The 13,722-nt window shown below is 45.4% G+C and overlaps 1 protein-coding gene across 3 annotated transcripts in view; it reads left to right on the top strand.

Annotated features, from left to right (window-relative positions):
- The window catches only part of ncor1 (nuclear receptor corepressor 1), a 237,585-nt gene that overhangs the window by 202,914 nt on the left and 20,949 nt on the right, over positions 1–13,722 (top strand). For all 3 annotated transcript variants that reach the window (XM_084320851.1, XM_084320852.1, XM_084320853.1), the window contains 3 exons: positions 2,641–2,782; positions 4,092–4,555; positions 11,910–12,026. In XM_084320851.1, the coding sequence (XP_084176977.1) occupies positions 2,641–2,782; positions 4,092–4,555; positions 11,910–12,026 (723 nt within the window). The remainder of the gene's footprint in view (positions 1–2,640; positions 2,783–4,091; positions 4,556–11,909; positions 12,027–13,722) is intronic.

Consider the following 13,722-nt stretch of genomic DNA (forward strand, 5'->3'; position numbering starts at 1 on the left):
AACGTTGCTAGACTATGCCCCCCACTGGTCGGTTGTAGTGAGGATAGAAGCCTTGCATCACGTGTCCCCTCCGGTACACGAGGAGGCAGCCTGTCGCATCTTTTCACCAGACAGCGCGGACTCTCTCAGTGGCGAGGAGTAACGTGTGGGAGGCTCACACTACCCTCGCCACTTCCTGTCTCTGCTGTGCAGGCGTCACCCAACCGACCTGTAGGAGTCGCTGTCCACAACATCCAATCCCCACCCATCGACTTTCCACCCGCCACCTCTGCCAATTGAGATAGTATGACGACTGGCCCAAGCCGCAGGCAATGCCGACTCGGGGAGTCGAGACCGGAGTCTCTTGCATTGGTGACGAGCGCAATCTCCGCTACGCCACCCAGTCGCTAGTCACCAGTTTAAGTTTGAGAGTGTCAACAATCCACGGCATTGTCCAATTATGTTCAAATAAATGTTAAGAATTTATTCTTAATTGGCTTGCCTGGGTAAATAAAGGTTAAATAAATTAAGTCTAAAAAATAGAGAACATTTGATAATGTTGCCAAACAAAAACTCAACAAACTTACCGTACCTGAGACTCCCTGTCTCTGCCAGTCTGTTCCTGCCTACTGTATCTGTCCCCAGCTCTGCTGTCGGTGTCTGTGTACCATGTCTTGCCTGCTCTGCCTAATGACATCATTATGAAATGATTTTAGCAGTTCACCTCTTTCGTATGAACATTTTTCAACTACTGTAGTCTTAAGTCTTTGAGATATTAGGCTACTAGGGTTCTTACTTTGCGTTTTGGTGTACTGAAAAGGGCTCTGATGTCGGTCTTTTTTCTGCCATGTTCTACCTCACTGGCTGGCTACACACACACAGTGTGCAGGTTATTTACAGTCGATCATATTATCTTCTATCATTCTATAATGGGCTTCGATCTACCAGGTAGCTAGTCAAACACACAAACACTGGTTGAATGATGTTACTAGCAGCTAGCAACGTCAGCTAACCGCTAGCTAACATAAAGAGTGACCTGTAATTCAATGCAGCGAAAATGAAGAGAAGGTGATGATGATTATAAATGTGTTTTATTGTATTGAGTGGTAGAAGTAAAGACATGTCTAACATATCCTTTGTTTGAACAACTTACTGGAAAGGACTGCCACCAATGACAGACTCGGTCACGGTGATATTCCCACACACGCACTATAGCCTACCCGCATGCGCCACTGACTGCTGGGGGTGGGAGGCAGTTGATCAAACCATTGTGAGGGAAATGTCGGGGGGTCGCAATCTTTGGCAACTTAAAAAACTCGCTATTAAGTGTCTATAATTAGCCCAAGTTCTTTCATTGCGTATTATTAATTCTATTGAAATTACATAGTTATGTTTACAGTGATATATTGGGGGGGGACATATCATATGTTTCTCAGGATGGGGGGGACAGCGTGAGAGCTCTGTGAGGGGAGGGGGGGCCGCTGGCGTACTACAGAGTACAGCGTGAGAGCTGCGTGAGGGGAGGCGGGGCCAGTACTACAGAGTACAGCATGAGAGCTCTGTGAGGGGAGGCGGGGCCAGTACTACAGAGTACAGCATGAGAGCTCCGTGAGGGGAGGCGGGGCCAGTACTACAGAGTACAGCGTGAGAGCTCTGTGAGGGGAGGCGGGGCCAGTACTACAGAGTACAGCATGAGAGCTCCGTGAGGGGAGGCGGGGCCAGTACTACAGAGTACAGCATGAGAGCTCCGTGAGGGGAGGCGGGGCCAGTACTACAGAGTACAGCATGAGAGCTCTGTGAGGGGAGGCGGGGCCAGTACTACAGAGTACAGCGTGAGAGCTCCGTGAGGGGAGGCGGGGCCAGTACTACAGAGTACAGCGTGAGAGCTCCGTGAGGGGAGGCGGGGCCAGTACTACAGAGTACAGCGTGAGAGCTCTGTGACTCGTTTTGTATACGCCCATCAACAGCCGCTCGTGAAAACTTCCGTGTGTGAATACGTTACAGCATAGCTCCAGAGTGCTTTGGTCGAAATAAGTCCCAGCTCCCCCCCCCCCCCCCCCCCCCCCCCCCGCGCTGTTTCTATGTGCAGTGAAAACGCCAATGCTTCTAACGAGCTCTGCAATGCATCCTCGTCATTCCGGATGCCCACCAACGTTAGCCGCTAGCTAGCCGACCCAGTCACACAGACCGAGAAGACAGCAGCTCTACTAGTAAAAAAAGGGTGGGAGGGATTGGGTCCATTTTATTGTTTTTGGTTTATTTATTTAGGATATTTAAAATGTCTTCCAATTCCAATGTTAAATATTCTTTTGTTAATATTCTCTAGAAATAAAAGTGTATTGCACTTTGAAACGGTTTCCTTGCATTGTTATGCTATTATCATATTAGTGAAAAATGTTCTCAAAACGGCAATAATATCGCTTATCGCAATAATTTCTGGGACAATTAATGGCCCAGCTAACTGTTTTATCGTGACGGGCCTGTGTCTCGCTCAAGGACACTTTGACACGCTGCCCGAGAGGAGCGGGAATTCGAACCGGGAACCTCCAGATTACCAGACGACTGCTCTTACCTCCCGAGCCACTGTCGCATCTCACCCGTTGTAACTACCATCGTTAATGCAGTAGAGGTTTACACTGTGTTTTGTTTTTTTGCGTTCAGGTCCAGAGCAGCCAGGCCGGCCCGGTAGCCGTGGTTACCTGCGCTCCCCCTCCCCCTCTATGAGGTCACAGGAAGGGGTGGTTCAGCAGCGGGCCAGCATCTTCCAGGGCACCAACAGCAAGAGTGTCATCACCTCTCTCATGTGAGTAGAACCAGGGGTGTAAAAAGTACCCAGAAATTATACTTAAGTGAAAGTATGGGTACCGTCTCAAAATCGTACTCGAGTAAAAGATTATCTGGCTAAAAACACACTTGGAGTAAAAGTTACAAAGTTTCTACTTTTAAATGTACTTGAGTACTAAAATGTAAAAGTAACATCTTTTTTTCTGACTATTCTTCTGATAGCAGGTGTTTAATCAAATATCCCTGCTTTCTAGTCTTGCACAAGGACCAATCAGCATGGGTATGGGCGGGTTCATTTTCCATTGATGGGGATTTGATTGGCTGTTTTTAAATAAATTGCGGCCGCAGGATTAATAACTTTAACGTTAGTTCGGCCAGAGAAACAAATATACTAATTAAAATCGTTGGACCTGCGAGATTTGTACTTTGTAGGTCTGCATTTTAAATGTAAGGAGTAAAAAGTATGTGTTTTTTTTTCTCTGAAATGTAATTGAGTAAAAGTACACAAACCTAATGATACTCGAGTAAAGTACAAATCCCCCAAAACAGTACTACGTAGTAACAAAGTACAATTACTCAAGTACTTTACACCCCTGAGTAAAACCCACAGCACCTTTCTGACCACATCTCACTTCCCCTCTGCAGTGTGTGTGTGTTGGTTGGTTAGTTTCTGCACGTGTGTTTATCCTCATCTCATATACATTTTCAGTCATGGGCGATTTAGTAGTAGTGGTTTATTGGCATTTATTGGCAATACTGTACTTGCTTACTTGAGGTAGGGGGGTTGCTACAGGGAGTTCAGTGTTCGTATGGCAGGGATCTGTAGCGCCTCCCGGAGGGCAGCAGCTGGAAGATATGGTGTGCTGGGTGAGTGGGTGTGACTGACATGTGTCTAATGCCTCCCTCTCATATGAACCTCTTGTCTTGAACCTCATTATTATTATTATTAGGGATGTCCGATAATCTCGGCCTACCGATATTATCGGCCGATATTGGCATTAAAATGTTTTCTGTTTTCCCAAAAAAAAAAAAAAAAAAAATTACATTTATTTAACCTTTATTTACCCAGGCAAGCAAGTAAGAACAAATTATTATTTTATTTATTGTGAAAAGTATGCATAATGTTGTGTTAATTTCACGACAAGAGATATGTAATGTTAATTACCTGAAATTATTCCGGTTTTTTGGGGGGGGGGGGGGGGACCTTCATATATCGGTATCGGTTGATATCGGTATCGGAAATTAAGAGTTGGACAATATCGGTATATCGGATATCAGTAAAAAAGCCAATATCGAACATCCCTAATTATTATTATTCATTATTTTAGGCCCCCGACGTGTTCCGTGGTCACGGCGGCCTCCCAGGCCAGCTCTCGCTACAGCACCGCGGCCGACGCCCTGGCCGCCCTGGTGGATGCCGCGGCCTCTGCCCCGCAGATGGACGTGGCCAAGGTGGACGACATGTCCTCGCTCTCCGCGGCTCGCAGGGCGGCGGCCCACAGCGAGCAGCAGCAGCAGGAGGCGGACCGGCGCTCCATGCAGTCTCCCTACGGTGCCATGTCTCTGCCGGGAGGGAAGCCCCACCAGGGGTACGCGGAGGGGCCCGGCGGCATGGGGGCCAACAAGGACAAGGGCCCCCAGATGAAGTCGCGCATCGAAGAGGAGCTTCGCACGCGCGGGAAGACCACCATCACCGCCGCCAACTTCATCGACGTCATCATCACGCGGCAGATCGCCTCGGACAAGGACTCGCGAGACCGAGGCTCCCAGAGCTCGGACTCCTCCAGCAGCTGTGAGTCTGTCGGATACATGAAGAGATATCTTGAGCTTCAGCAGCTGAGTCTGTCAGATACATGAAGAGATGTCTTGAGCTTCAGCAGCTGAGAGTCTGTCAGATACATGGAGAGATGTCTTGAGCTTCAGCAGCTGTGAGTCTGTCGGATACATGAAGAGATGTCTTGAGCTTCAGCTGAGTCTGTCAGATACATGAAGAGATATCTTGAGCTTCAGCAGCTGAGAGTCTGTCAGATACATGAAGAGATGTCTTGAGCTTCAGCTGAGTCTGTCAGATACATGAAGAGATGTCTTGAGCTTCAGCTGAGTCTGTCAGATACATGAAGAGATGTCTTGAGCTTCAGCTGAGAGTCTGTCGGATACATGAAGAGATGTCTTGAGCTTCAGCAGCTGAGAGTCTGTCAGATACATGAAGAGATGTCTTGAGCTTCAGCTGAGAGTCTGTCAGATACATGAAGAGATGTCTTGAGCTTCAGCAGCTGAGAGTCTGTCAGATACATGAAGAGATATCTTGAGCTTCAGCAGCTGAGAGTCTGTCAGATACATGAAGAGATATCTTGAGCTTCAGCTGAGAGGCTGTCGGATACATGAAGAGATATCTTGAGCTTCAGCTGAGAGTCTGTCAGATACATGAAGAGATGTCTTGAGCTTCAGCAGCTGAGAGTCTGTCAGATACATGAAGAGATGTCTTGAGCTTCAGCTGAGAGTCTGTCAGATACATGAAGAGATGTCTTGAGCTTCAGCAGCTGAGAGTCTGTCAGATACATGAAGAGATATCTTGAGCTTCAGCTGAGAGTGTCAGATACATGAAGAGATATCTTGAGCTTCAGCAGCTGAGAGACTGTCAGATACATGAAGAGATATCTTGAGCTTCAGCTGAGAGTGTCAGATACATGAAGAGATATCTTGAGCTTCAGCTGAGTCTGTCAGATACATGAAGAGATATCTTGAGCTTCAGCTGAGTCTGTCAGATACATGAAGAGATATCTTGAGCTTCAGCAGCTGAGTCTGTCAGATACATGAAGAGATGTCTTGAGCTTCAGCAGCTGAGAGTCTGTCAGATACATGAAGAGATATCTTGAGCTTCAGCAGCTGAGAGTCTGTCGGATACATGAAGAGATGTCTTGAGCTTCAGCTGAGAGTCTGTCAGATACATGGAGAGATGTCTTGAGCTTCAGCTGAGTCTGTCAGATACATGAAGAGATGTCTTGAGCTTCAGCAGCTGAGAGTCTGTCGGATACATGAAGAGATGTCTTGAGCTTCAGCTGAGAGTCTGTCAGATACATGAAGAGATATCTTGAGCTTCAGCAGCTGAGAGTCTGTCAGATACATGAAGAGATGTCTTGAGCTTCAGCAGCTGAGAGTCTGTCAGATACATGAAGAGATGTCTTGAGCTTCAGCTGAGTCTGTCAGATACATGAAGAGATGTCTTGAGCTTCAGCTGAGAGTCTGTCAGATACATGAAGAGATGTCTTGAGCTTCAGCTGAGAGTCTGTCAGATACATGAAGAGATGTCTTGAGCTTCAGCTGAGAGTCTGTCAGATACATGAAGAGATGTCTTGAGCTTCAGCAGCTGAGAGTCTGTCAGATACATGAAGAGATATCTTGAGCTTCAGCAGCTGAGAGTCTGTCGGATACATGAAGAGATGTCTTGAGCTTCAGCTGAGAGTCTGTCAGATACATGGAGAGATGTCTTGAGCTTCAGCTGAGTCTGTCAGATACATGAAGAGATGTCTTGAGCTTCAGCTGAGAGTCTGTCAGATACATGAAGAGATGTCTTGAGCTTCAGCTGAGAGTCTGTCAGATACATGAAGAGATATCTTGAGCTTCAGCAGCTGAGAGTCTGTCAGATACATGAAGAGATGTCTTGAGCTTCAGCTGAGTCTGTCAGATACATGAAGAGATGTCTTGAGCTTCAGCTGAGTCTGTCAGATACATGAAGAGATGTCTTGAGCTTCAGCTGAGAGTCTGTCAGATACATGAAGAGATGTCTTGAGCTTCAGCTGAGAGTCTGTCGGATACATGAAGAGATGTCTTGAGCTTCAGCAGCTGAGAGTCTGTCAGATACATGAAGAGATGTCTTGAGCTTCAGCTGAGAGTCTGTCAGATACATGAAGAGATGTCTTGAGCTTCAGCAGCTGAGAGTCTGTCAGATACATGAAGAGATATCTTGAGCTTCAGCAGCTGAGAGTCTGTCAGATACATGAAGAGATATCTTGAGCTTCAGCTGAGAGGCTGTCGGATACATGAAGAGATATCTTGAGCTTCAGCTGAGAGTCTGTCAGATACATGAAGAGATGTCTTGAGCTTCAGCAGCTGAGAGTCTGTCAGATACATGAAGAGATATCTTGAGCTTCAGCTGAGAGTCTGTCAGATACATGAAGAGATGTCTTGAGCTTCAGCAGCTGAGAGTCTGTCAGATACATGAAGAGATGTCTTGAGCTTCAGCTGAGAGTCTGTCAGATACATGAAGAGATGTCTTGAGCTTCAGCAGCTGAGAGTCTGTCAGATACATGAAGAGATATCTTGAGCTTCAGCTGAGAGTGTCAGATACATGAAGAGATATCTTGAGCTTCAGCAGCTGAGAGACTGTCAGATACATGAAGAGATATCTTGAGCTTCAGCTGAGAGTGTCAGATACATGAAGAGATATCTTGAGCTTCAGCTGAGTCTGTCAGATACATGAAGAGATATCTTGAGCTTCAGCTGAGTCTGTCAGATACATGAAGAGATATCTTGAGCTTCAGCAGCTGAGTCTGTCAGATACATGAAGAGATGTCTTGAGCTTCAGCAGCTGAGAGTCTGTCAGATACATGAAGAGATATCTTGAGCTTCAGCAGCTGAGAGTCTGTCGGATACATGAAGAGATGTCTTGAGCTTCAGCTGAGAGTCTGTCAGATACATGGAGAGATGTCTTGAGCTTCAGCTGAGTCTGTCAGATACATGAAGAGATGTCTTGAGCTTCAGCAGCTGAGAGTCTGTCGGATACATGAAGAGATGTCTTGAGCTTCAGCTGAGAGTCTGTCAGATACATGAAGAGATATCTTGAGCTTCAGCAGCTGAGAGTCTGTCAGATACATGAAGAGATGTCTTGAGCTTCAGCAGCTGAGAGTCTGTCAGATACATGAAGAGATGTCTTGAGCTTCAGCTGAGTCTGTCAGATACATGAAGAGATGTCTTGAGCTTCAGCTGAGAGTCTGTCAGATACATGAAGAGATGTCTTGAGCTTCAGCTGAGAGTCTGTCAGATACATGAAGAGATGTCTTGAGCTTCAGCTGAGAGTCTGTCAGATACATGAAGAGATGTCTTGAGCTTCAGCAGCTGAGAGTCTGTCAGATACATGAAGAGATATCTTGAGCTTCAGCAGCTGAGAGTCTGTCGGATACATGAAGAGATGTCTTGAGCTTCAGCTGAGAGTCTGTCAGATACATGGAGAGATGTCTTGAGCTTCAGCTGAGTCTGTCAGATACATGAAGAGATGTCTTGAGCTTCAGCTGAGAGTCTGTCAGATACATGAAGAGATGTCTTGAGCTTCAGCTGAGAGTCTGTCAGATACATGAAGAGATGTCTTGAGCTTCAGCAGCTGAGAGTCTGTCAGATACATGAAGAGATATCTTGAGCTTCAGCTGAGAGTGTCAGATACATGAAGAGATATCTTGAGCTTCAGCAGCTGAGAGACTGTCAGATACATGAAGAGATATCTTGAGCTTCAGCTGAGAGTGTCAGATACATGAAGAGATATCTTGAGCTTCAGCTGAGTCTGTCAGATACATGAAGAGATATCTTGAGCTTCAGCTGAGTCTGTCAGATACATGAAGAGATATCTTGAGCTTCAGCAGCTGAGTCTGTCAGATACATGAAGAGATGTCTTGAGCTTCAGCAGCTGAGAGTCTGTCAGATACATGAAGAGATATCTTGAGCTTCAGCAGCTGAGAGTCTGTCGGATACATGAAGAGATGTCTTGAGCTTCAGCTGAGAGTCTGTCAGATACATGGAGAGATGTCTTGAGCTTCAGCTGAGTCTGTCAGATACATGAAGAGATGTCTTGAGCTTCAGCAGCTGAGAGTCTGTCGGATACATGAAGAGATGTCTTGAGCTTCAGCTGAGAGTCTGTCAGATACATGAAGAGATATCTTGAGCTTCAGCAGCTGAGAGTCTGTCAGATACATGAAGAGATGTCTTGAGCTTCAGCAGCTGAGAGTCTGTCAGATACATGAAGAGATGTCTTGAGCTTCAGCTGAGTCTGTCAGATACATGAAGAGATGTCTTGAGCTTCAGCTGAGAGTCTGTCAGATACATGAAGAGATGTCTTGAGCTTCAGCTGAGAGTCTGTCAGATACATGAAGAGATGTCTTGAGCTTCAGCAGCTGAGAGTCTGTCAGATACATGAAGAGATATCTTGAGCTTCAGCTGAGAGTGTCAGATACATGAAGAGATATCTTGAGCTTCAGCAGCTGAGAGACTGTCAGATACATGAAGAGATATCTTGAGCTTCAGCTGAGAGTGTCAGATACATGAAGAGATATCTTGAGCTTCAGCTGAGTCTGTCAGATACATGAAGAGATATCTTGAGCTTCAGCTGAGTCTGTCAGATACATGAAGAGATATCTTGAGCTTCAGCAGCTGAGTCTGTCAGATACATGAAGAGATATCTTGAGCTTCAGCAGCTGAGTCTGTCAGATACATGAAGAGATATCTTGAGCTTCAGCTGAGTCTGTCAGATACATGAAGAGATATCTTGAGCTTCAGCAGCTGAGAGTCTGTCAGATACATGAAGAGATATCTTGAGCTTCAGCAGCTGAGAGTCTGTCAGATACATGAAGAGATATCTTGAGCTTCAGCAGCTGAGAGTCTGTCAGATACATGAAGAGATATCTTGAGCTTCAGCAGCTGAGAGTCTGTCGGATACATGAAGAGATATCTTGAGCTTCAGCTGAGAGTCTGTCAGATACATGAAGAGATATCTTGAGCTTCAGCTGAGAGTCTGTCAGATACATGAAGAGATGTCTTGAGCTTCAGCAGCTGAGAGTCTGTCAGATACATGAAGAGATATCTTGAGCTTCAGCAGCTGAGAGTCTGTCAGATACATGAAGAGATATCTTGAGCTTCAGCTGAGTCTGTCAGATACATGAAGAGATATCTTGAGCTTCAGCAGCTGAGAGTCTGTCAGATACATGAAGAGATATCTTGAGCTTCAGCTGAGAGTCTGTCAGATACATGAAGAGATATCTTGAGCTTCAGCAGCGGAGAGTCTGTCAGATACATGAAGAGATGTCTTGAGCTTCAGCAGCTGAGAGTCTGTCAGATACACGAAGAGATGTCTTGAGCTTCAGCTGAGAGTCTGTCAGATACATGAAGAGATGTCTTGAGCTTCAGCTGAGAGTCTGTCAGATACATGAAGAGATATCTTGAGCTTCAGCAGCTGAGAGTCTGTCAGATACATGAAGAGATGTCTTGAGCTTCAGCTGAGAGTCTGTCAGATACATGAAGAGATGTCTTGAGCTTCAGCTGAGAGTCTGTCAGATACATGAAGAGATATCTTGAGCTTCAGCAGCTGAGAGTCTGTCAGATACATGAAGAGATGTCTTGAGCTTCAGCTGAGAGTCTGTCAGATACATGAAGAGATGTCTTGAGCTTCAGCTGAGAGTCTGTCAGATACATGAAGAGATGTCTTGAGCTTCAGCAGCTGAGAGTCTGTCAGATACATGAAGAGATATCTTGAGCTTCAGCAGCTGAGAGTCTGTCAGATACATGAAGAGATGTCTTGAGCTTCAGCTGAGTCTGTCAGATACATGAAGAGATATCTTGAGCTTCAGCAGCTGAGAGTCTGTCAGATACATGAAGAGATATCTTGAGCTTCAGCAGCGGAGAGTCTGTCAGATACATGAAGAGATATCTTGAGCTTCAGCAGCTGAGAGTCTGTCAGATACATGAAGAGATATCTTGAGCTTCAGCTGAGAGTCTGTCAGATACATGAAGAGATATCTTGAGCTTCAGCAGCTGAGAGTCTGTCAGATACATGAAGAGATATCTTGAGCTTCAGCAGCTGAGAGTCTGTCAGATACATGAAGAGATGTCTTGAGCTTCAGCTGAGAGTCTGTCAGATACATGAAGAGATGTCTTGAGCTTCAGCTGAGAGTCTGTCAGATACATGAAGAGATGTCTTGAGCTTCAGCAGCTGAGAGTCTGTCAGATACATGAAGAGATATCTTGAGCTTCAGCAGCTGAGAGTCTGTCAGATACATGAAGAGATGTCTTGAGCTTCAGCTGAGTCTGTCAGATACATGAAGAGATATCTTGAGCTTCAGCAGCTGAGAGTCTGTCAGATACATGAAGAGATATCTTGAGCTTCAGCAGCGGAGAGTCTGTCAGATACATGAAGAGATATCTTGAGCTTCAGCAGCTGAGAGTCTGTCAGATACATGAAGAGATATCTTGAGCTTCAGCTGAGAGTCTGTCAGATACATGAAGAGATATCTTGAGCTTCAGCAGCTGAGAGTCTGTCAGATACATGAAGAGATATCTTGAGCTTCAGCAGCTGAGAGTCTGTCAGATACATGAAGAGATGTCTTGAGCTTCAGCTGAGAGTCTGTCAGATACATGGAGAGATGTCTTGAGCTTCAGCTGAGTCTGTCAGATACATGAAGAGATATCTTGAGCTTCAGCAGCTGAGAGTCTGTCAGATACATGAAGAGATATCTTGAGCTTCAGCTGAGAGTCTGTCGGATACATGAAGAGATATCTTGAGCTTTAGCTGAGAGTCTGTCAGATACATGAAGAGATATCTTGAGCTTCAGCTGAGAGTCTGTCAGATACATGAAGAGATGTCTTGAGCTTCAGCTGAGAGTCTGTCAGATACATGAAGAGATGTCTTGAGCTTCAGCTGAGAGTCTGTCAGATACATGAAGAGATATCTTGAGCTTCAGCTGAGTCTGTCGGATACATGAAGAGATATCTTGAGCTTCAGCTGAGAGTCTGTCAGATACATGAAGAGATGTCTTGAGCTTCAGCTGAGAGTCTGTCAGATACATGAAGAGATATCTTGAGCTTCAGCTGAGAGTCTGTCAGATACATGAAGAGATATCTTGAGCTTCAGCAGCTGAGAGTCTGTCAGATACATGAAGAGATATCTTGAGCTTCAGCTGAGAGTGTCGGATACATGAAGAGATATCTTGAGCTTCAGCTGAGAGTCTGTCAGATACATGAAGAGATGTCTTGAGCTTGAGATAATTTGGACTCCTAACGCTAATATTATGAGAACTCCTTACTCCTGACTACTGTTGATAAGTATAAATCGAATATTTTTTTCTGAGCATTTGGCGTGAACCGTTTGTGCGCGCTTTTCCCCGCAGTGTCATCTAGTCGCTATGAGAACCCCAGTGGAGGAGCCGTAGAAGTGATCAGCCCCGCCAGCTCCCCGGTCCAACCCCAACAGGACAAACCGGAGGACAGACAACCACAAGCAGCAGGTTAGAACACAAAGCCCTGTCTGAAGTTTGCCGTAAGGTTCCCAGGGTTCGCACAAGGTCCTTGAAGTGCTTAAAGTGCTTGATTTAAAATTAAAAAATTAAAACAGTCAAGACCTGGAATTCCTTGAAAACAGAATTTTTTTAACAAGGTGCTTAAGGGGGCTTTCACACTCAGCCTTTTGTATCGAATCACCGTCCCGGAGCACGGGGGGCAGTGTTCTCACTCACCACTTTTGGGGTGCGAGTCGGCGCTGAATCGTTTCACCCCCCGCTGAACGGGACCAGCTGGCAGAGGTGGTCTCGGGGTCGGTCCCGGGAGAACGGGGGGTGTGGCTTTGCGAGCTTGTACCTTTTCACGGGCGTGGCGCCTGGTGCTGACATAACGTCATAAATTTTGTTTGCCATTGCTATGTCTATAACATTGTTCGAATGCATTTATTTCTATTAGACCAGTGGTGCCCAACAAGTCGGCCGTGGTCGACCAGTAGATCGCTCAAAACGCTCAAAAGCGGACTCTACAACACCATCCATTCGTGATAAAATATAACTTCATATTTATTGGCAATTTGTTCATTTTATATCAACATCCAGAGTCCGCAGTCGTGTTAAGACATTCCCGTTTACATTTTCGGTCGACCAGTAGATCAATGACATTCAATATAATCGATGCGAGGCTCGAGCAATGTTACTAGTATGTTGCAGTAACGTTAGCGTTAGCCGTTAGCTTAGCGTTATTGTTAACGCTGCAAAACGATCAAAAGCGGGCTCTACAACAGAGTTCCATTCGTGAGAAAAGGGGGGTGGGTTATATTGACAAGGCTTGACAACAAAGGTTCAAATATAACTTCATATTTATTAGTTATTTGTATCTTTATATCAAGATCCAGTCTCCGTGTGAACACTTCCTGTGTTTACATTTCGAGCGTGACATCATCGACTACGGCAAGCTTACAAGCTCAAAACGCAAACCGTAAACAAAACCCAGAGCGCACCCAGAATGAAGTGTGTACATAAACTAGAGGGGGGAGAGGGGGGGGGGGAGTTCGGATCAGATCTCGGTACGGGAAGAACGGAACGAAATAGAAACGAATAGAGTGAGTGAGAAAGGGCCCTAAAAAGTCATTGAAATTCAAATCAACCATTCGCATTGAAAGATTTGTTCATCCATGATAAAATTGTAAAAGTGTAACTAATTGTCAGAAATTGGTTTTAAGCCATAAATATTGGATCAGATTTTTTTTTAATAAAAATTCAAAAAATAAAACGCATTTAAAAGTGAATTGTATCCTTTTAAATGCCCTTTTAAAATGAAAAAGTGCTTGGAAAAGTATTTGAAAGTCCTTGAATTTCGTTTTTGCAATGTCTGTGGGAACCCTGGGTTCCATTTTAGCTTTTTACAATCGGAACATGTATTTGGTGAAATTCCATCTCTGTTTTCATCAGAGGTGGCCTATAATAGAGATCGGATGGACTCGCAGCTGTTAAAAAAGCTGATTGAATATAGGCGTTACTGTATATCCAGGGCTAAATTTAGCCGGGTTAGTGATATGGAGTAAACATACCACAACTTGAATGAGTTATCGCCGACCCCAGCGACCTTGTCATCCGAGTGCAGCAGAGGACACCATTCCTCCTGAGCGGCTGTCTGGTCACCAGACTGCTGGAGAGCTATTCCTGTCGGCCGCAGGCGAGATGT

Source organism: Notolepis coatsorum (assembly GCF_963971535.1).
Source record: "Notolepis coatsorum genome assembly, chromosome: 8".
Taxonomy (NCBI): domain Eukaryota; kingdom Metazoa; phylum Chordata; class Actinopteri; order Aulopiformes; family Paralepididae; genus Notolepis; species Notolepis coatsorum.